General features: G+C 45.3%; 1 protein-coding gene across 1 annotated transcript in view; it reads right to left on the bottom strand.

The window, feature by feature from the left end:
- Window positions 1-21,512, bottom strand: part of FAT3 (FAT atypical cadherin 3) — an 801,625-nt gene that overhangs the window by 11,782 nt on the left and 768,331 nt on the right. The window contains exons 22-24 of the mRNA XM_070365061.1: window positions 20,226-20,694; window positions 6,435-6,588; window positions 3,819-4,471 (exon numbers count right to left, since the gene is read on the bottom strand). Coding sequence (XP_070221162.1) covers window positions 3,819-4,471; window positions 6,435-6,588; window positions 20,226-20,694 — 1,276 coding nt within the window. The remainder of the gene's footprint in view (window positions 1-3,818; window positions 4,472-6,434; window positions 6,589-20,225; window positions 20,695-21,512) is intronic.

Here is a 21,512-nt window from a genome sequence, read left to right on the forward strand (position 1 = left end):
AAGGAAGCAATGGAAAACAACCCGTATCTCCAAGTTGTTAAGAGAAAAATGAATTAGTCACCCAGAGACTGTCTGGCCAGCTAGCGCTGCCTTGCTTAACAAAGGAGGAAATGTATTCCATAGAAACTCAACAATACTTTAGGGGGCCGCTTGAGTTTTGGCCTGAGGTGGAGTCTGGAAATAAAGCTGTCACGTTCCGAAGTAGGGGGAGGGAACTGATCAGCAGGAAAACTTCCAATCGTTACAGAGTGTGACGGCACCAAGAGAGGGGCCTCGTGCTTCAGGAATGGTTGTTCTTCTCTATGACTAGAGGGATCACCGTTTCTTCCACGCGGGGTGGTGGTGGGCGCGGGCACTGCAGCGTGGCCTCTGCCACCGGATGCTGGAGCCACAGCAAAACAATCAGTTGATAAACAGCTGATCTAAGTGGAGAGAGACACCAGGGAGAAATTCACCTGTCAGCAGCCACACCACAGAAAACAAGACGTGCCTTGGAAAAGCACAAAGTGGGCACCGGGCTCAGCCGTGAGCACAGCTGATGGGAGGGAGGAGATGCCAGGTGCCCCACGCTGGTGAACACAGTGCTGGGCAGAGACTCCTCTCTGCACTCCTCCACTTATTTAAGCCCCCACTTTTCATTGCTAAGTAAAAGGAGGCTTTCCATTAACCAGAGGATTTAGCAAGGCTGCAGTGAAGTCTAACTCTACAGATAATTTGAGAGGGAATATATTTATGGGTAAAATCCAAGGGCGGCTGCTGCTAAGTCGCGTCAGTCGTGTCGGACTCTGTGAGGCCCCATAGATGGCAGCCCACCAGGTTCCCCTGTCCCTGGGATTCTCCAGGCAAGAACACTGGAGTGGGTTGCCATTTAAAGTGAAGTTGCATGTGCAAATCACTATATCAGCTACAATAAAAGAACACAAAGATGGATTAATTTCTAACTATCAGGAAACTTTCAGTCTAGTAAGTTACGTTCAACATGCATATGAGTAAATATATTGTTAAATGAAAAAAATAAAAAATAAAGTGAAGTTGCTCAGTCATGTCCAACTCTTAGCGACCCCATGGACTGCAGCCTACCAGACTCCTCCATCCATGGGATTCTCCAGGCAAGAGTACTGGAGTGGGGTGCCATTGCCTTCTTCCAAGGGCAGCTACTTGAAGTATAAGTGTGTCTCCTTAACGGTGGACTCAGCAGTGGGGGTGCACTAGATTGGCATGTGTAGAGGTTCTCTGCCATCATCAGCAGACCCTCCCTCTCCTGTGCCTCTTCCTCCTCCCTGTAAAAGTTCCAGGAGTAGTCTTGGTAAAAGAACCTGATGCACCAGGTTCGAATCCTATCCCTCCCTTTTCTAGTTACTGCTCATGAAGTGAAGTGAAAGTCGCTCAGTTGTGTCTGACTCTTTGCGACCCCATGGACTATACAGTCCATGGAATTCTCCAGGCCACAATACTGCAGTGGGTAGCCTTTCCCTTTTCCAGGGGATCTTCCTGACCCAGGAATCGAACCCAGGTCTCCCACATTGCAGGTGGATTCTTTACCAGCTGAGCCACCAGGGAAGCCCAAGAATACTGGAGTGGGTACCTATCCCTTCTCTAGAGGATCTTTTCAACCCAGGAATCAAACGCAGGCAAGTTATTTCACTCATCCCTCCTCCAGCTGGCACCCACGTGGGGCAGTGTGGGATTTAAGGAAACGATTCAGCACACAGCAGTGGTGGCTTCACTGCCTCTGTTTTCTCATTAAATCTCTTCATCCTTAACCCTTGCACACTGGACTCTGTCTTGAAGACTCACTGAAACATTCTTGAGATCACTAAGAAACATCCAGGTGGTAAGCATAGTACATCTATTTTTTTCTGTGTAAGACTGTATCCTCCTGGATGGTTTAATGGGACTGAACCCTGCTGACCTTATGGATACCCTTAACTTCTGCTCGCCGCCCTTTCTGCTTTTCCGGCTGTCTCTTTGTGGCCGGTGTGTGTTTCCCTTCCTGGCCCTAGCCCCTGCCTACCTAGCACATTCAGGCATTTGCAAGTGGCCCAGATTGAGCATACTCTTTGCTCCTGCTCCCTTGGTGAACTCACACTCTCAGAGATTCAATCATCTTGAGTGTAGTTGGCATCCAAACTTCTAGCCTTGCCTTCCTCCTAAACAACAGAGCCAGACACCCCTCAGGAGACCCCTTCTGTGTCCCCTGCACTAACTGAGCTGCTTCCTGTTTCTAGAAGGCCCTCTCAGACAGTTTCCTCTCAAATCTTCAGTTGAGTTCAGTCGCTCAGTCGTGTCTGACTCTTTGCGATCCCATGGACGGCAGCACGCCAGGCTTTTTTGTCCATCACCAACTCCCGGAGCTTACTCAAACTTATGTCCATCGAGTTGGTGATGCCACCCAAGCATCTCATCCTCTGTCATCCCCTTCTCCTCCTGCCTTCAGTCTTTCCTACCATCTTGTAATAGGTTATTCATTTCAGTTGCTCAGTCACGTCCAACTCTTTGAGACCCCATGAATCATAGCACGCCAGGCCTCCCTGTCCATCACCAACTCCCGGAGTTCACTCAAACTCATGTCCATTGAGTCGGTGATGCCATCCAGCCATCTCATACTCTGTCGTCCCCTTCTCCTCCTGCCCCCAATCCTTCCCAGCATCAGAGTCTTTTCCAATGAGTCAACTCTTGGCATGAGGTGGCCAAAGCTTAAAGACACCAGGAGGCATGCCCCCTTCCTCCATGGAGGAACCCTTTATCTCCTTGACTACAGGTGCTTTCTACCTTCATTTAAAACCAGCCTACCCCCGCTTCTGCTCCAACATATATCAGAGTACTGTATCCCCAGCCTTTGGAAACTCCAGCCACCCAGGGTGTTATTGCTGCTTGAATATAAAGCCACTAGGCCTGAGGAAAAGTCATAGGATACAACAGAGCTTGCCTGGCTGATACTAGAGCGGGGAAAACAATCACCACCTCTCGCCTAGATGTTCGCAGAGGCCAACTAACTGCTTCGTTCTCGCTTACTTTCTGCTTAGTCTCTTTTCCACAGATTGGTCTGAACCATCGTTTAAAAATGGAAATTATATTGCGCTACTTTCCTGCTTAGAATTCTGCATTAGTGTTGCTCACCAAGCTCCAACTACATTGACCTTGTTTATGTTCTTCAATAAACTAAAGTCTTTCCCACCCCAGGGCCTTTGCACTTGTGGGTCTTCCTTTTGCCTACAATTCTGCTCCAGGAGGCCAATAGGAGAGGGAAACACTAGCATCTGGCCTGGACCACATTTCCTGCTTGTCTCCTGGACCCTGTGTTCCAGCCAAACAGAAGGACCTGCTCTTCTTCTGAATTTGTGGGTGCTTCTATGTGGGACACTTTTCTTTTACTAGAATTTTAATCCACCATGGTCCAGCTCCAGTGTCCCTCTGCTCCTCTCAAGTCTTCTCCCTAAGACTGGAAATACTCCCCCTGACCTTCCAGAGCACACTTCCTGTATATTGCATATGTGGCTACCCTGCTTGGTTTACTGCCAAGAGTATGTTGTTATGAGAAGAGCATGGGTTTTAGAGGCTGGCAGCCCTGGGTTGGAATACCAACAGCCTCTTATGAACTCCGTGATGGTGGGCACCTTATGTATGTTCTCTAAGCTTCATTTTCCCCATCTGTAAATGGGGATAGGAACCAGAGCAATATTTCAGAGCTGGTGTGAACCTTCAGTGTCAGGGCCTGTCCTAAGGAGAGCTCTGTGCCTCTGGGGTCGCTCTCCCTTCCCAAAGTTCCACTAAACACTGGTGGAAGCAATGCTGCCGAATTCCTCCTGCGGACTCACTCTCAGTGCTCGCGTCCCAGCCGTTCTTGCGGATGGAGTCGCAGTCGGAGCGGCAGGGGGACACGGCGGGCAGGTTGGGGGCCACGCTGCACACCACCACGCCCCGCCGAGCAGTCAGGATGCGCGGGGACTCGGGGTGGAAGGTGGTCATCTCCTGGGGCTCGCCGCCCAGCCCATCTCCGATCTTGTCCAGGTTGCTCCTGGAGTCGCCCTGGAAGCATGGGGTGTAGGCCATGGGGCGCACGGGCACCTGCGGGGGCCCGGCCTCCTGGTACGCGTGGCGGCCGTCCCCGGCGCGCAGGCTCCGGAAGGGCACGCCGTTGCTCTTGCGAAGCAGGGCAGCCGTGGCGGGGTCCTGCACCAGCGTGATGTTGTTGCGGGAGTAGCTCTTGCGGAAGACCTTCTTGCGGAAGACGACGAAGAGGACGATGAGGGCAACGATGACCAGGAGCACTGCGGCGATGCCGATCAGCTCCTCCCTGCCCACGTAGGCATGCCCGGCCTGGATGTTGGGCACCACCACCGGCCGCAGCCCGCAGTACTGGCCCACGTAGCCCGGCGTGCAGTTGCACACGAAGGAGCCGAACACATTGACGCAGGCGCCGCCGTTCTCACACTCCTCCCGCTCGCACTCGTTGACGTCCTCCTCACACCTTTGCAACAGAACACAAAAGCCCCCTCTTAAACAGCAGGGCTGGCGTGCGTCTGCTCTTACACGGACATCTTTCAGAACAGTAAAAAGCCCCTGTAGGGGCCCCTGAAGCAACACAGAAATGACGTGATGCAGGGTACACGGGAGATGCGTGGGCCCTAGGACATCCTCATCACGTGAAGGGCTTCCTACCAACCAGCCAATGCCATCTCTCCCGTACTCTGAACCTGCCCGGCTGGGTGGGGAGGAAAGGGCTGTCCTGGGAGAGAAGAGACGGCATGGAAAAAGAAACCAGAAATGCTGTTGAAGACATACTGGTCTTCAAATGCTCAGGGCCAGATGGATCTCAGAATGCAAAATTTTGCAATTTTAGAAATGACATACACTACGTGTCTTTCATATTATGTAAAATACCCACCCCATCCCACAAACTGGCATAGGACCTATCACCAAATATACCAGTGTTTCTACAGTGAAGCATATGGATAGTCACACTAAATGAGGGAAATAAAGACTAGAATAGCCTCGGAATGGTTTGCTTGGTTTTGCCAGCAAGTGTTTGCCACGATTATATTCTCAATCTTTTTACTTCTTAGAGCTTTGGGGATTGTAGAATTGCAGATAAAGAGCTGTGAACCTAGACACCCCATACAGAGTTTCCCAGGAGGAGAAAGTTTTTGATTCTGACATTTCCCTCTAATGAACACAGTAATTTTTGGTCTCTTTGGGAAGCTAGAGTAATGGGGCATATGTAGGCGCTGGGTGGAGGGATACTAGCAATGTTTATCTTCCAGATTCTATGCTTAGGTTTTTAAATTTTATTTTTATTTATTTAATGTGGGATCTAGTTAACTCACCAGAGACGGAACCTTGGGCCCCTATTGGGGAGCGTGGTCTCTCAGTCACTGGACTACCAGGGTAATCCCTGTGTTTCTGTTAAAGGCTAATGCTAACTCAGATTACCAGGGGGAAAATGATTAAAGCGTTCTAACGAAAAAGAAATCAACTTTACTCTCTTTAAAGCAATCCATGACTTGTTTTGAGTATAGTTAAAATAGGCAAACATGTAAGTCTTCCTCTGAGTTTAACGTTATTTAAGAATATAGTCTTTCCTCTTCCTTGTCCTCTACTTCTGCAGTTGTTCTGACATGTTCATTTTAAAAGGTCCGATCACGTATATCTTTGGTAATCCACCTTTTAAAATGTAGTCAAATGTCCCTAATGTGAACAGATTGAGGCCAGGTCAGCTGGAAATTAGTCAGAATCATGGAGTAGTTAAAAATAAATGCAGCTTTATTACTTTAAATTACATCCAACGATTCAAAGTCAGCTAAGTATTTCCTGGTAAAGTCCTCAGGAGATTTGCTTTAATGAATACATAAGACTGATCTGTAATTAGAATATCACTTTGCTTGAGATTTTTATATATATATATATATTTCTAAAACCATCAAGGATGGTTAAAATGGTGTTTTACTCAGAACTGAAAACATTCCCTTTCCATTTGGCTAACACTTTAATTTCCCTCATTCTTGGGGGAATAAAAGATTTTCAAAGTAAAGGTAAGTCTTTAGTTTCTCAGGATGATCATAAAACCCTAGGCAGTAGAGTCCAGTTGATGAGTTCTGGGGAAATGCATAGCATATCTATCTTAGAATTATCCTGGAAACATTAGGTCATAGATGACTTTCTTTAAAAGAATTTTTTCCAGATTATATAACACATAGTACTTATATAACTTTTTGAAAATATAGAGAAGAATAAAGTAAAAATGTAATTTACCCATAATCCCACTCCTCAGAGATAATCCCTGATAACATTCTAGTCATTGGTAAGCACTCTTCATGTACAGGCATTAACCATTTGCCCATCCTATCAGTAGTAGATATTTTGCCCCAGTTAATTTTGTTTTCTTACCAAGAAGAGGCAGTGTAGAAAAAGACTAACTGCACAGTCGCACTTACGTGACTCCAGTGAGCCCAGCTTTGCAACTGCAGATGAAAGTGTTTCCTATGGGGTCGCAGGAGCCTCCATTCCGGCAGGGGTTTGGGAAGCAGGCTGTGATCTCAGATTCACAGTTTCTTCCGGTGAATTGGGAGAGACAAGTACACTGATAACCTGGAGAAACAGAGGAGCTCGTGAGCCACAGATGCTTCTGCTGATGCTCAGCGTGCACAGACTCTTCAGTAATGTGGCCTCCTAATTCCTCTGAAGAGGGTCCAAATTCCAAAGATGATTAGCAAATTGGTTATTTTGAACTTGGAACACATCTTGCCACAAAAATGCCATGTAATGGTTTGTAGCTCGTGCTAGTCCACAAAAATTCATCTAATTAACCACATACATGAATGATAGTAAGAAGGGTGAAAAGACACCCAGGGAACAGATCCCAAGAACAGAGATCAGGATGTGAAGGAAGATGCTTTCCCCACCACACTGCTACTGTAAAGACAGGATGTCTCTACGTAGGACTTTATCTAGGTACTGCGCTCATGGCATTACATCTCTTCCACAGCAGCTTCCTGAGAAGGGTGTGCATGAGGTAAAGTGAGACCTCACGCAGTTGAACGTATTTTTACTCCATCATTACACTTTTTTTTTTTTTTTTTTGATAATTAAGTTAGGTATGGAATTCTAAGCAATTCCTTCTGTGTTACTTTTGAGAAATCCAAAGTCATTTTGGTTCCTGTGTGTGACCTGGTTTCTTTTCCTCTCTTAACAGTTTGGAAGGCCTTCTCTTGCTCCCAGTTTTCTGAGCTTTCACAATGATGTACACTTTCATGTGGGTTTACTTCAACCAGTCCTGGGTACTCAGTGGGATCTCTCACAAGCTGTAAATCGTAAGAACTTTGGGAAATTTTCTTTATTTCATTGATGATTTCCTTTCCTTTATTTTCTCTGTTCTATCTTTATGGAAGTTTTATGGTTTGGATGTCAGATCTTTTGGATTTTCTTTAATTTTATTTTTCTCTCTTAAATTACACCTATGTGGGGTTTTGTCTTACTTTCTGAGTTTATCATCTTTTGAAACTTTTATTGACATTTTCATATATGCTGAGTTTTTCCAAAGGCTCTTACTTTGTTCACTGAGCTTTTATTTTCTTAAAACACATAACATCCGGCTCCTGTTTTGAGGTTATACTATCTTCTCTTATTTCTCTAAAGATATTAATAATATGTTAATGAAGCTCTCTCCCTGTATAGTATCTTCCAAGTCGCTTTTATCTGTTTCTGAGGTTTGGTCTCTGTGAAGGCAGACTTCCTATGTCCAGTTGACTAAGCTCTAGTGCCCAGTTACTGGTCAAACACTAGTCTAGATGTTGCTTTGAAGGTATCTGTGGATGTGATTAATATTTACAATGAGTTGGCTTTAAGTAGAACAGATTGGGCTTCCCATGTGGCACTAGTGGTAAAGAACCACCTGCCAATGCAGGAAACATAATGAGATGTGGGTTCAATCCCTGGGTTGGGAAGATCCCCTGGAGGAGGGCATAGCAGCCCACTCCAGTACTCTTGCCTGGACAATCCCATGGACAGAGGAGCCTGGCGGGCTGCAGTCTATAGGGTCGCAAAGAGTCAGACATGACCAAAGCAACTTAGCATGCATCACAAAGCAGATTATCTTACATAATGTGGCTTCAGTTCAGTTCCATTCAGGTGCTCAGTCATGACTCTTTGTGACCCCATGGACTGCAGCACACCAGGCCTCCCTGTCCATCACCAATTCCCAGAGTTTACTCAAACTCATATCCATTGAGTCAGTGATGCCATCCAGCCATCTCATCCTGTGTTGTCTGCTTCTCCCGCCATCAATCTTTCCCAGCATCAGGGTCTTTTCAAATGAGTCAGCTCTTCACATCAGGTGGCCAAAGTACTGGAGTTTCAGCTTTAACATCAGTCTTTCCAATGAATATTCAGGACTGATCTCCTTTAGGATGGACTGGTTGGATCTCCTTGCAGTCCAAGGGACTCTCAAGAGTCTTCTCCAACACCACAGTTCAAAAGCATCAATTCTTCAGTGCTCAGCTTTGTTTATAGTCCAACTTTCACATCCATACGTGACTATTGGAAAAATAATGTGGGTGGATCTTACCTATTCAAAAGAAAGCCTTAAGAAGAAGGAATTCTACCTCAAGACTGCAGCACAGAAATCTGGCTGAATTTCCAGTTCTGAGGATTTCAAATCAAAGACTGAAAAATGAACTCTTCATGAATTTCTAGCCTGCTGTCGTGCCCTATAAACTTCAGACTTGCCAGTCCCACAATCCTATGAGCAAATTTCTTAAAAATCAATCAGTCTCTCTCTTTCTCTGTTTGTTTCTCTCCCTCCATTCCTATCTATAATCTGTATATCTATCCATCAGTCATCTATCTATCCATTCATCTATCCTATAGTTTCTGTTTCTCTGGGGAACCTTAAGACAGTCCCTATCTTCCAAATGAGAGGATTTCATTCCTTGTCTGATAATCCTGGCTTATCAGTTCATACTGAAGAATGGGGTGGAATAAAAGTAGAAATCTGCTAGGAAGCTCTGAGAACATCAGTGGGCCAGGGAGGGGCAAGGAAGGACTGTCTGAAAATAAGGGGCATTTGACTGTCATGGAAACTGGCTGCTATGGAGGCTCACGGGTTTGATTTCTTTGATTTGGCGTCTCTGACCTTAGGAAATCAGAATTTAAAGCGAGGCCCGTCCTCCAGGGTACCGTTGTACTCCCACACATTTCCTCCTGCTTTTCGTCACTTAGCGCTACTCACTACTCGATGCGGCTGCCAGCCTGACTGTTTAACCTCCTCACTGCCACCGTGTGTCTAAGCCATCAGCAGTGGCGCGCTGGAGCTGGCTCATCTAAGGTTGAGGGTACTGACTTTAAGTGTTCAGGAAGTTGGCAGACAGCTATTAAATCACTGGTAGCCTGATGCCAGCCAGGCTGGGAAGAGTTACACCACAGAAATCAGCAAACACTCAGATCACGAGTTTTATTTTTAGAGAACTGGTTTACCAGCACAACTGGGGATAGGGATACAAGGACAGAAAAACACCACCTATGAGCACAGAGATCACTACAAATCCTGCACAAGGAGAAGCCCTGTTCTGCACCTGAGAAAATTAGATGTCTATTTTGAAGGTGATGACAATGATGGTAGCTAACAGTGACATTTATTATGGACCAAGGACAGTTGCTTTCGAACTGTGGTGCTGGAGAAGACTCTTGAGACTCCTTGGACAGTAAGGAGATCAAACCAGTTAATCCTAAAGGAAATCAAGCCTGAATGTCCACTGGAAGGACTGGTGCTGAAGTTGAAGCTCCGATACTTTGGCCACCTGATGTGAAGAGCCAACTCATTGGGAAAGATCCTGATGCTGGGAAAGATTGAAGGCAGGAGGAGAAGAGGGGGGCAGAGGATGAGATGGCTGGATGGCATCAGAAGCTCAATGGACATGAGTTTAAGCAAACCCTGGGAGACAGTGAAGGACAGGGAAGCCTGGCGTGCTGCAGTCCATGGGGTTGCAAAGTCAGACATGACTGAGCGACTGAACAGCAACAAAGGACAGTTCTAAGCACTTTACTTGCATTAACTCATTTAGGTCTCAAAACAAGCCTACAATAAAGGGACTATTATTATTATTCCAATTTTATAGATGGGGTACAGAGAAATAGATTATGTAGTCATGAAACTAGAGTGGACTTGAACCCCAGCAGTCTGGCTCCACAGTCCTGAGTTGTTCAGTTTTCTCCTGAATTGCATGTTTAACAGTCACACTTCATTGCACTCTCTATCTGAATTTCTCTGTTTATTAAAGACAGAAGCAAACTCTCCAGGATCTGCTCTCTTGATCTCAAATCCATGGGACAAGAGGAGCAGAGCCCTTTGCAAGACATCTTGCTTTTGTGAGTGTTAGTCACTCAGTCATGCCAGACTCTTTGCGACCCTGTGGACTGTAGCCCACCAGGCTCCAGCAAGAATACTGGAGTGGGTAGTCAGTCCCTTCTCCAGGGGATCTGATTGACCCAGGGATGGAACCTGGGTCTCCTGCCTTGCAGGCAGATTCTTTACCATCTGAGCCACCAGGGAAGATTTCAGAACTTTAAATTTAGAGAGATTTTTACATTAACATGCTGAAAAGGAAAAGCAATTGGATTTTAAAAAGTAGTCAGGTTTTTTTTTTTTTATGAAAGAAAAGTTATATTTGCTATTAAGCCTTTGCAAAAGTGGCTTGTTAATAAAATTAACTCATTCTAACAAAGTATTATTTATGATCTCATTATCATGGCCTGAGCCCTATTATTATTAATAATACTTTTTATAATATCAGCAAGTTTGCCATAATGATATTAAGTGATGTAATGTTTTAGTGGCTTAAAATCACTTTGTCATTCTATGAAGGTTCACAATAATTCCATGAAAGAAAATAAGAGGCTCCATTAACACCCTAACTCCCTGGGAGTGTTGGAGAGATGAGTGGCTTGTTCAAGTATGTACAGCTAGTAAGTGATGAATTTGAACTTGAATCCAGACTTTCAGATTCTCAAATATTTCTCAAAGACTGTATTGGCATTGGAACTTGTCACTAAGCTAGAACTTGCCACTTACTAGGCTCCCCACAACTCCCCAGGGAGCCAATGAGATGCAGGGAGATGGACAGCATCAGGCACCCTTCAGGGAGCCAAATAATCATAATAAAGATAACAACATATTAAAGCTTCTGCTTTTCCAAAGCATTACCATATATAAAATACAAATAGAGGGAAAGAATTCAAAAGATGGCCAGGCATTATTTGATCACAAATAATATTTTAACACTTTTGTGTACATGAAAGAAAAAATTCAGAGGATAATCTCAAAGTTTTATTCAAAACAGTGGATTCTTTTTTCTTGGGTTGGAAAATATCAAATAGGGAAACTATTAGCAAGAACATCAGCTTCTTACATGCTAGGAAAAATGCTAGGAGCTTTCCATGCATTATCTCACTTAATAATTGATAAGAACCCTATGCTAAAAGTACCATTATTTTAAAAAATGGGAACTGAATCTTACATAGGATTATTTGCCCAAAGTTACATAGTCAACAAGTGGGAGATGCCACTTTATACCACTTTCCAGATTTAAAAAAGATAATTGAGTCTGTTGCTGTTTTGTAAGTAAACTCATTGTATCATTTCTTTTTTAGATTCCACATATAAAAGAATGAGCTTCTGGTTGTAAGGGGGAGGGATGGGAGGAAGGGATGGGTAGGGAGTTTAGGAGGGGCATGTACTCTGCTGTATTTAAAATAGATAAACAACAAGGGGCTTCCCAGGTGGTGCTAGTGGTACAGAACCCACCTCCCAATGCAGGAGACTTAAGAAATGTGGGTCCGATCCCTGGATCAGGAGGATCCCCTGGAGAAGGAAACAGCAACCCACTCCAGTATTCTTGCCTGGGAAATCCCACGGACAGAGGAGCCTCGCAGGTGATGGTCCATGGGGTTGCAAAGAGTTGAACACGACCGAGCAACTAAATAACAAGAACCAACAAAGACCTACTACTGTATAGCACATGGAACTCTGCTCAATGTTATGTGGCAGCCTGAATGGTAGGGGAGGCTGGGGGAGAATGGATACATGTATATGTATGGCTGAGTCCCTCTGCTGTTCACCTGAAGCTATCGCATTGTTTGTTAATTGGCTACACATGAGTACAAAATAAAAAGTTAAAAAAAATAAGATAATTGTTCTGTTAGCACTGAGATACACATGTGAAAACACACACACACACACACACACAATTTTCACCTTGCAAATCCTTATGAAACGAGAAGTGTATTTTAAAGCCTTGCCTCAAAGCTATGCTCTTGCTTGCGATACTAGTTACAGCTGATGCAGATGATTTTGAAATCTGCACCCAGAAGAACTTAAAATGCCCTCTCCTTTCCTTGCTCAAAGAAGAACATGGCAAAACCTATTACATGCAATAAATGGAAATGGTTTCAGCAATTATAGGGTGAATTTGGACCATGTAGGCAAATTATCAAGATCATTTCTATCTTACTCCTTTGACTTAGTAGTTGTTTTCTGATCTGATTCATCCAAGTGATGACTTCCACCTTCTGCCCCACTCGCTTGGTGGAGGTGAACATTATCCTGATTCGGTTTTGGCTCCTTGATAAGGAAACATCTGCCTTTTGCACAAAGAGGGAAATAATGGCAAATGTGCAACTAGCACTTGGGATCTGAAGTCAGCATCAACCACTATGCTTGCTCAGTTATGGACTGCATTTAGACACTCCAGGAACTTTATGATTTGGGGAGAGGGCGGTGATGTGGTGGGTACACATCTAAGTTCTGGCTGTTTCCCATCAGCTGAGCTGCCTGACCTCTAGGAACCTCCGTTTTTATCTGATAATTAAGCATCACTCATACCCACTCAGAGGATAATGAGGTTTCTGGATTCATCAACCACAATGAAGCCCACAAACATTAGGTGCTTTATTGTTGTAATTACTGTAATTAGAATGGATTCAGAAATCAGCTTCGTTTCTCTTGCTCATAATCAAACAACGGAAAGCCATGAGTTTTTTTTTTTTTAACTCTGACTTGTAGGCAGTATCTAGAGAAGGGAATGGCTACCCACTCCAGTATTCTTGCCTGGAGAATCCCGTGGACACAGGAGCCTGGCGGGCTACAGTCCATGGGGTTACAAAGAGTCAGAAATGACTGAAGTGACTTAACATGCATGTGGGCTATTTATGGGGAAATATTGAAACTTATGTCCATGTGAGTCTCAGTGAGCTTGAGAAAACTGCTGACCAAATTATTATGTGGGGTGCCACCCAAAAGTGGAGTGAGCTTAGCTGTGGCTTATAGCCTCTGTCACTACTTCACCCCCTCAACCTGAAGTCACTCAGACTTTCCTCTTTCCCCAAGCAGGGCCCATGCAATACCTTCAGACCTCATGAGATGAAAACTTTTGAAAGGGAGCTCTCTAACTTTCCCAAGGAAAGGTGGGTCACAATTCCCACACTATACATTGGGCTGAGCCTCTAATACTTTCCTTGAGGATCCAGAAACACTTACTGTGTTAACAACATTAAGCACACTGTAACATTTCACTTTCTAGCATGTTCTTTTGTGTCTGCACAAAATTTGAGTGCTTTAGGGTTTTGAGTTTTTCTATTAGGATCAATAAAATATTATTAATGCTATTACTATGAGGTTTTTCTAAAGTAATCCCCAGAAAGTTAATTCAGTATTTAGAAGAAAGACACCCAGGGGGGAAAAAAAAAAAAAAAATTTTCCCCCTCATAAGCTTCAAATCTTAGTCAAATTTGTCCACAGTATATTATCTTGGAGCCTGGCTTTTTTGTCCCCCAGTGCTAAGTGGGCCAGTGGACGGAGCATACCCAGGAAACCTGTCCAATTCTTTTAAGCCCGCCATGAAGGGAGGGAGGCCGCATAAGTGGATCCGTTGGTCACAGAGACATCAACAGGATCCTAGAACTTAACACAGGGCTTTGCACAAGTCAGGCAATTGATTAGAGTTTGATAGACTGAATTAATCTAGACATTTACAAGTTAGGGGCTCAAAACATCACACAAAGTAGCACAGGTCACCCTGTAACTGAAGATGCTTCTGTGCCCAGCTATTTACAACATCTGGGAACTTGCTGCCTTGTGCACGTTGCTTAGAGGGGGAAGGTACACACTATTACTTTTACCTTTGAAAGGGAGCTCAGGGTGACCCCAAACTTCTGAGGAACAAAGTTCAATCTTTACATTAAAGCAGTTATTACGAAATGCAGGCTATGCACCTGACATTCAATTTCTGAATGTCCTATGTCTCCTGGAATTCACTGATTCACATTCTGGCAAATAAGGAATTTATTGGGATTCTCAAATGTCAGTGGTTCTCAAGTTCAGAACTGCATAGACTTTGGAGGCTTGTTATAAACAGAGATGCCTGAATTCTACTCTTGCAGATTCTGAGATTCTGATTTGTAGGTTTGGATCTTTTTCTTTCTCCAAACTTTTCACTGATAATTTTTTTTTTTTTTTTTGGTGGTAAGTTCAGGAATTTGCAAAATACAACTCAGTGACCTAGCAGAAAGTTCCTCTGACGTGGAAAAAGAATGACCGGGGCAAGTCAACAGATTTTCCTTTCTCCTTAACAAGCAAGAGAGTCTTCTAGAACAAGATCTCATTTTAATCAGGTTCTCAGGTGGTGCAGAGGCACTGTGGAGTTTGAGAAATACTATATTCAACACGCAAAAGCAGAATAGAACTTGTTTCTTTTTTGGAGGGGCGGTTCAGGGCAGTTCGGAGACAGAGAGATAAAGCAGCATGTCACTGAGGGATCTTGTTAAAAACACAGATTCTGATTTATTCTCAGATGCTGCATTTTTAACATTTCCAGTGATGCTGCTGCTACTGTTGCTTGGAACACATTTTGAGTAACAAAGGTTAAGAGTGTAGGCTGGGGGCAGGGGGCAGGAGTTCCACAAACAGGCATCAAGTCCTGGCTTCCCGACCTTACTAGCGGTGTGCCAGTGGGCTGGTTACTTTTTCATCAGAAAAATGGGAGTTGAGGGGAGCAAAGAATACCACTGATCCAGGTACAGGTGTGAGATCTGGACCATAAAGAAGGCTGAGCACAGAAGAATTGATGCTTTCAAGCTGTGGTGCTGGAGAAGACTTTTGAGTGTCCCCTGGACAGCAAGGAGATCAAATAAGCCCATCCTAAAGGAAATCAACCCTGGATATTCATTGGAAGGACTGATGTTGAAGCTGAAGCTCCAATACTTTGGCCACCTGATGCAAAGAGCTGACTCATTGGGAAAGACCCTGATGCTGGGAAAGATTGAAGGCGGGAGGAGAAGGGGACAACAGAGGATGAGATGGTTGGATGGCATCACCTACTTAATGGGCATGAGTTTGAGCAAACTCTGGGAGACAGTGAAGGACAGGGAAGCCTGGCGTGCTGCAGTCTATGGCGTCGCAAAGAGTCAGACACACTTAGCGACTGAACAACAACAAGGGTATTTGGGTGAGAACTGTATCTCAGTGCAGAAGCACTTACAAGTGCTTACCACAGTGTCAAGGACATAGTAACAAACAGACATGTTAACAAATAGGACTCTATCACTGAAAGTTATAAACTTCTCATTTTAAGATTGAGCTGTAATAACCTAGAGGGGTGGGAAAAGGTGGAAGCTGGGAGAGAGATTCAAGAATGAGGGGACATATGTACACCTATGGTTAATTCATGTTGATGTATGACAGAAATCAAACCAATATTGTAAAGCAATCATCAATCAATTAAAAAGATAAATATTAAAAAAAAAAAAGAGTTAAGTTTTCAGTCTTATGAAAGCAGCCTCAATGAGTGTTTCTGCCTGGCAGTCTCAGTTGCCACACTGCTTTGCCAAATTATAGTTTATCTGCACTGTGTTTTCTGGTCACGGGCTTCAGCTGAGCAGGACGAGACTCTGAGGACTGAGACCCGCATATTCAGACCATGGGTGCTCCCTGGGCTGCTGCCGACCCACTGGGTCTGGAAGCACAGGGGTCACAGTGGGACTAGGCTAGTTCTTTTCCATGGTGGTTGCTATTTCCAGCTCATGTTTATGAAATACATATAATTTTAAGGCTTTGCCAAGAGAGAGCCTTCCCTCTGTGGTTGATTTTCAGAGTCATAATTACCCTCTTATTACAAGTCAGTGTTCTGGGCCCTGACTCCCCTGGGTTCTTGTGGCCGGCTCGTGGGACAGACAGAGGTATAACACTGGTCAAATCTGCTGACCACGCTGTTCCGAGCTAGCAGACTCGGCAGCCTTGTCAAGGGTTTGAGTGGGCTTGGAAGTGGTTCGAGCAGAATCCTCCTTCTCTGAAAGAAATATGCTTCATGCTCTGGGTTGCCCACTTTTAAAACTCTGAATGATCTGAACAAGAGTCTGGTGCTAAGATTGTCATGATTTGAGAGCAGAGGTTTATCAGGACAGCCAATGACCAATATCCTCCAGCATCCTCTAAGGCCCAAGAGAATGACTGTAGAAACACATGTGTCATGGAAGTTTAGAGTGACACATAACTCAGGGTTGCAACAACAGCAAGATGCTCAGATAACTGTGTTATCAACATTCTCATGTGCAAGGAGTCATTTAAGCACCTTGCTCTACTTTCTCCAGCTCAAATTTCCTCTTTGACTGCTCCTTGCATTCTAGCCTTTGATCTGGGGAAGTAAGACTCTTTCCCTGTGATTAGATACCCTGGTAGCCAGAGGGAATTCTTCCAGGCATGAATATTCTTTCATTAATGACAGTCTCTTTGTTCTTTTTATTTTTTCTCTTTTTCTTTCTTGTTCTTTTTAAATCATCACTCACAACTGAGATGATTTCTCCCTTACTTTAAATAACCTTATAATTAGCTAAACAGTTCACAGATACGAGTTAAAGGCCAAACTGTTGCTTCTGCCTTTTCTTGCTCCCCCTACACCTCCCTACTATTTAGCACCAATTTAGGAGGGATTGGGGGCAGGAGGAGAAGGGGACGACAGAGGATGAGATGGCTGGATCATCCATGATGGCATGATGGCATCACTGACTCGATGGAAGTGAGTCTGAGTGAACTCCGGGAGTTGGTGATGGACAGGGAGGCCTGGTGTGCTGTGATTCATGGGGTTGCAAAGAGTCGGACATGACTGAGCCACTGAACTGAACTGAACTGAGGGCATGCATGCATGCTAAGTCGCTTCAGTCATGTCCGACTCTGTGCAACCCTCTGGACAGCAACCCACCAGGCTCCTCTATCCACGGGATTCTCTAGGCAAGAATACTGGAGTGGGTTGCCATCTACTTCTCCTCAATTTAGGGCAGCAGTCCTCAAACCTTTTTGGTACTCAGGGACAGGTTTGGTGGAAGACAAGTTTTACATGGACCAGGGGTGGTTTGTAGATGATTCGGGCACATTACATTAATTGTGCCCTTTATTTCTATTACTATTACATCAGCTCCAGCTCAGATCATCAGGCATTAGATCTTGGAGGTTGGGTGCCCCTGATTAAGGGAATTTGCAGATGGGATATGGGGACCCAGCAAAAAGCCCTCTCATGTGAACAGAGAGTGGGGCAAGAAAATGGATTCTCTCTCCTCTTTTCTAGAAGCTAAGACCCCAATCCTGATAGCTAGGCAGCAAATAGGTACCTCCTCAGAAGAGGGCTCTGCAGTCCCCATGGAAGCAAGTCCTCTTGGATTTCTTGGTGAGTTGCCAGGAGTCTGCTGGCCCGGGCTCAGCACTGCTGTGCACAGTACTGCCCTTTCTGGGCCATGCCTGGTGGGGCGGGTCCTGAGATAAGGACCAGGGGGTTCTCTCAACTAACTCTCTCATAAGAGGTAGTAGGTTTGGGAGAAGGGAGATGGAGATGAGGAAAGATACTTTGTTTTAGGAAAACATGAGCTCCCAGGAGAAAGCAAAGATTTGAGCTGATAAAAGAAAGACTTTATTCCCTTGGAAGAAAGAATACCTGCCACAGAATCCCAATCCCAAGTCCAAGTATAGGGGGAAGCTGGAGAGCAAGGGACAATGAGGTGTTTGACAGGGGATGCAACCTATGGGCAAAGCTGGGTCTCTGGGGAAGGGAAAGCATGGCACGTTCTTTAGACCATGTGAAAAAGTATCAATATATGGCAGGTGGGTCCTCAGTCCTAAACTTTGGTTAAGCCAAATGAGCTTTAAAAAACAAAGGACAACTGCTGTTTCTGATGGGGGTCATAGATATTTAATGAACATACCTGCACTGAAGACTTAGTTCAGGGATTTTTATGGTAATTAGAGAAGGATGAGCCCTGAAGAATTGATGCTTTTGAATTGTGGTGCTGGAGAAGAGTCTTGAAAGTCCCTTGGACTGCAAGGAGATCCAAGCAGTCAATTCTAAAGGAAATCAGTCCTGAATATTCATTGGAAGGACTGATGCTGAAGCTGAAGCTCCAATACTTTGGGCACTTGATGTGAAAAACTGACTCATTTGAAAAGACCCTGATGCTGGGAAAGATTGAAGGTGGGAGGACAAGGGGGTGACAGAGGATGAGATGGTTGGATGGCATCACCAACTCAATGGACGTGAGTTTGAGCAAACTCTGGGAGATAGTGAAGGACAGGGAAGCCTGGTATGCTGCAGTCCATGGATTGGCAAAGAGTCAGACATGACTTAGCAACTGAACAACAACAAAATTAAAATATACACTGAAGAAAAAACAAGCTCCCTTAGTCTTTTTCCTTAACACAGTGATTATTATTATTTTCATGCTAACCCATTGTGGAAACCCATAGCTTTGCCAGCAAAACAACATCCTGCCACTGTTAAAAGTATGTTACAATTTGTGGCTGTGGACCCAGTATTTGACATGGAGTGGTGTTCTATTTCAACCCAATTTAATTATATGCTCCCTTTATATATCGTGGATAGCTCACACTAGCAGAATTGTTTTGGCTGGTGAAAAACTGGCCATGACTTGTCATAATAGGCTGCTTTATAGAACCACTGAAGTATAGTTACTGCCCATCATTCGAGAATTATGGCACCATAACAACCCTTTATTTACATATACTGCTGAGACAGTAAAAAAAGCAAATAGATTTCTTAAATCGAGACAGCAGAAATCTCCCCCCAGGGCAAGTGGCCCTCGTTGCGGCAGTAACATATGCAAGCCTAAATAACTTCGGTGTCCATGTTTCAGTAGCGCATCATTTCATGGGCAGTTCACAACATTCTAATAATAAAATGGAGTCTAAATTTGGAGTTGGGCTTCACCAACAGTAGATGGTAATGTACACAGCGAAATCTCTATGTGATTTGTGAGGAAGGTTTAAATTTGCTAATCACACTCCCACTGAGAGATTCCACAGAGGGCCTCAAGTGGAACCAGATGGCAAAGCCTTCAGCCAGGAGAGCCTGACCTAGTTTATGTTAACTCAGATCCTGCATCTGAGTAAAGTTAGGGATTCTTCCATCTTCAGACTCCTTGACTGAAAGAGTCTTAGCTTTCCCCTCATACAACAGAAACCCTCTATAAATCCACACCATCCCTGCCTCTCCCCCTCTTTTTTTGCCTACTCCATTCTGTCCTCTTCATGATCTCTGGGGAAAATTGTACTGGGGTAAAGCATCATTGCTCTCATCGACTGTCTTGATGGTTCATGTAAATTGCCTTCTCCTTGTTCTTTTGGAGTTGCACTAGGCTTATTTGTAATACACACATTTTAAAAGCTTCCTCCAAAACATCTCCTCTACACTTCTGTTTCTAGGGTGGCGTATTCACCCTCAGGTGCTCATTAGCTTCTAGTAAACTCCCATGTCTGCCTGTGAAAGGGTAGTGCGTGGTCATTACAACTCAGATTGTTACCAGTCTTTCTGCAGTTACATGCAAGTGGTCCAAAGCGGGCAGATACTTCAAAGGGCATCCTGTTCCTCTGGGCGGCTGAGACCTGGGAAGGTGTGGAGAGGGTGGGGAGAGGACACCAGACAGCACCTTGAAGGCCCCTGCAGCTGGCCTTCTGGGCCCTTGGGATTCTGCAAAGCGACTGGCTCCTGTAATTGCCAGCTTTCATCAGGGGGTTAAGAGGCTGAGCCAGCACGGAATCCACCTCTCTGGGAGAGCACTCGGGTTGGTGATGCTTGAGAGAGCAGTCCGGCAGGTCTGCCTCCCCCTACCATCCCACCCCCTATCCCTCCCATCCCCCTTCCCCCCATTGGCGGAGCCCGGGAGCCCAGGGCGCTCACCTCCGGAGGCCAGGCCTGCGCAGCTGCCTCCGTGCTGGCAGGGCCCGCGCTCGCAGGCGTCGGGGTAGAGCACGCAGCCCAGCTTCAGCTCGGTCAAGCCCACCACCTCGGCGAAGCTGCTGCGCTTGTTCTGCAGCGGCAGCTCGTTGTTATTCAGCACCACGGAATCCAGGCAGCCCTGGAAGCCGCTCAGCACCTGCGTGACCCGCGCGTCGGTCAGGCTGCGGATGCTGTCCGCCTGCACCAGGGCCCCGAAGTAGATGGCGCTGTCGGTGCCCAACGTCTGGAAGTAGAGGGGCGCCCGGCGGCGCTCCACGTAGCTGTCGTCCAGGGCCAGGCTGGTGAAGTTGCGGTTGAGCTCCAGGAAGACCGAGTGCCAGCTCCCGTCGTTGACTGCACGGCCCGAGATGCCCAGGATGCCGGGGCCGCTGCCGCAGTCCAGCTGAAACCACAGCCGGCCATCCACGATCTGTGCGGAACCAACACCGGGGTGCTTTTCAACGTGCATATGGCCGTGCACTCCTGGGCACCCTGTTCCCAACCCCCATTCCCAACTGGGATTTTGATCCACTCACAAATCTGCTATGGTTTGGTTTTTAATAATCACGCTTTCTCCTCATTATATGCCATGCAGATGCATGCCTGAGATTTCACAAATTGTCTTGTAATTAGCAATAGGAGTGCAGGCTCAGAAATCCACACTAATATTTCAGGATATTCCTATTGTGTCCATTTCATCCTTTAAAAATTCACCGCAGTTTTCTCTTTAGGGGGTTCGTTTATTCTGTGTGCCCTTCCAAACTACGACCAGCACAGAGTGAGTTTCTGTGAATTCATTAATATTCATTTACAAATATTTATTGAACATCTACTGTGTGCCAAGCAGAATGGCAGTGCCTGTGAGGACCACTGAGCAGAGTTGTCACCTCTGTCCTCCCGGGGCTTCTGTTTGAGTGGGGACACGGCCATGAGTCACATAAGCCCAGAAACACATGTATACGCCCCAAGAAAGTCTGTGTGACTGTGCTGTAGGGGGTGAAGGAGGCCACGTAGATGTCTTACTTTCCAGCTTCATGCATGTGTAAGGTTTAAAAACTCTCTTATTAAATGCTAGCCATCTCCTTACAACAGTTCTTCAGGGTTGCTATTCATCATTTAGGTTAAGATTATCTTATAAAGTCCTCAGGGCTTGGCCAGTTGCTAGGAACATATGTATATTCACTGCTACATTAAAAAGGGATAACCAACAAGGACCTACTGTACAGCACAGGGAACTCTGCTCAATGT

Source organism: Bos mutus, chromosome 29 (genome assembly GCF_027580195.1).
Source record: "Bos mutus isolate GX-2022 chromosome 29, NWIPB_WYAK_1.1, whole genome shotgun sequence".
NCBI lineage: Eukaryota > Metazoa > Chordata > Mammalia > Artiodactyla > Bovidae > Bos > Bos mutus.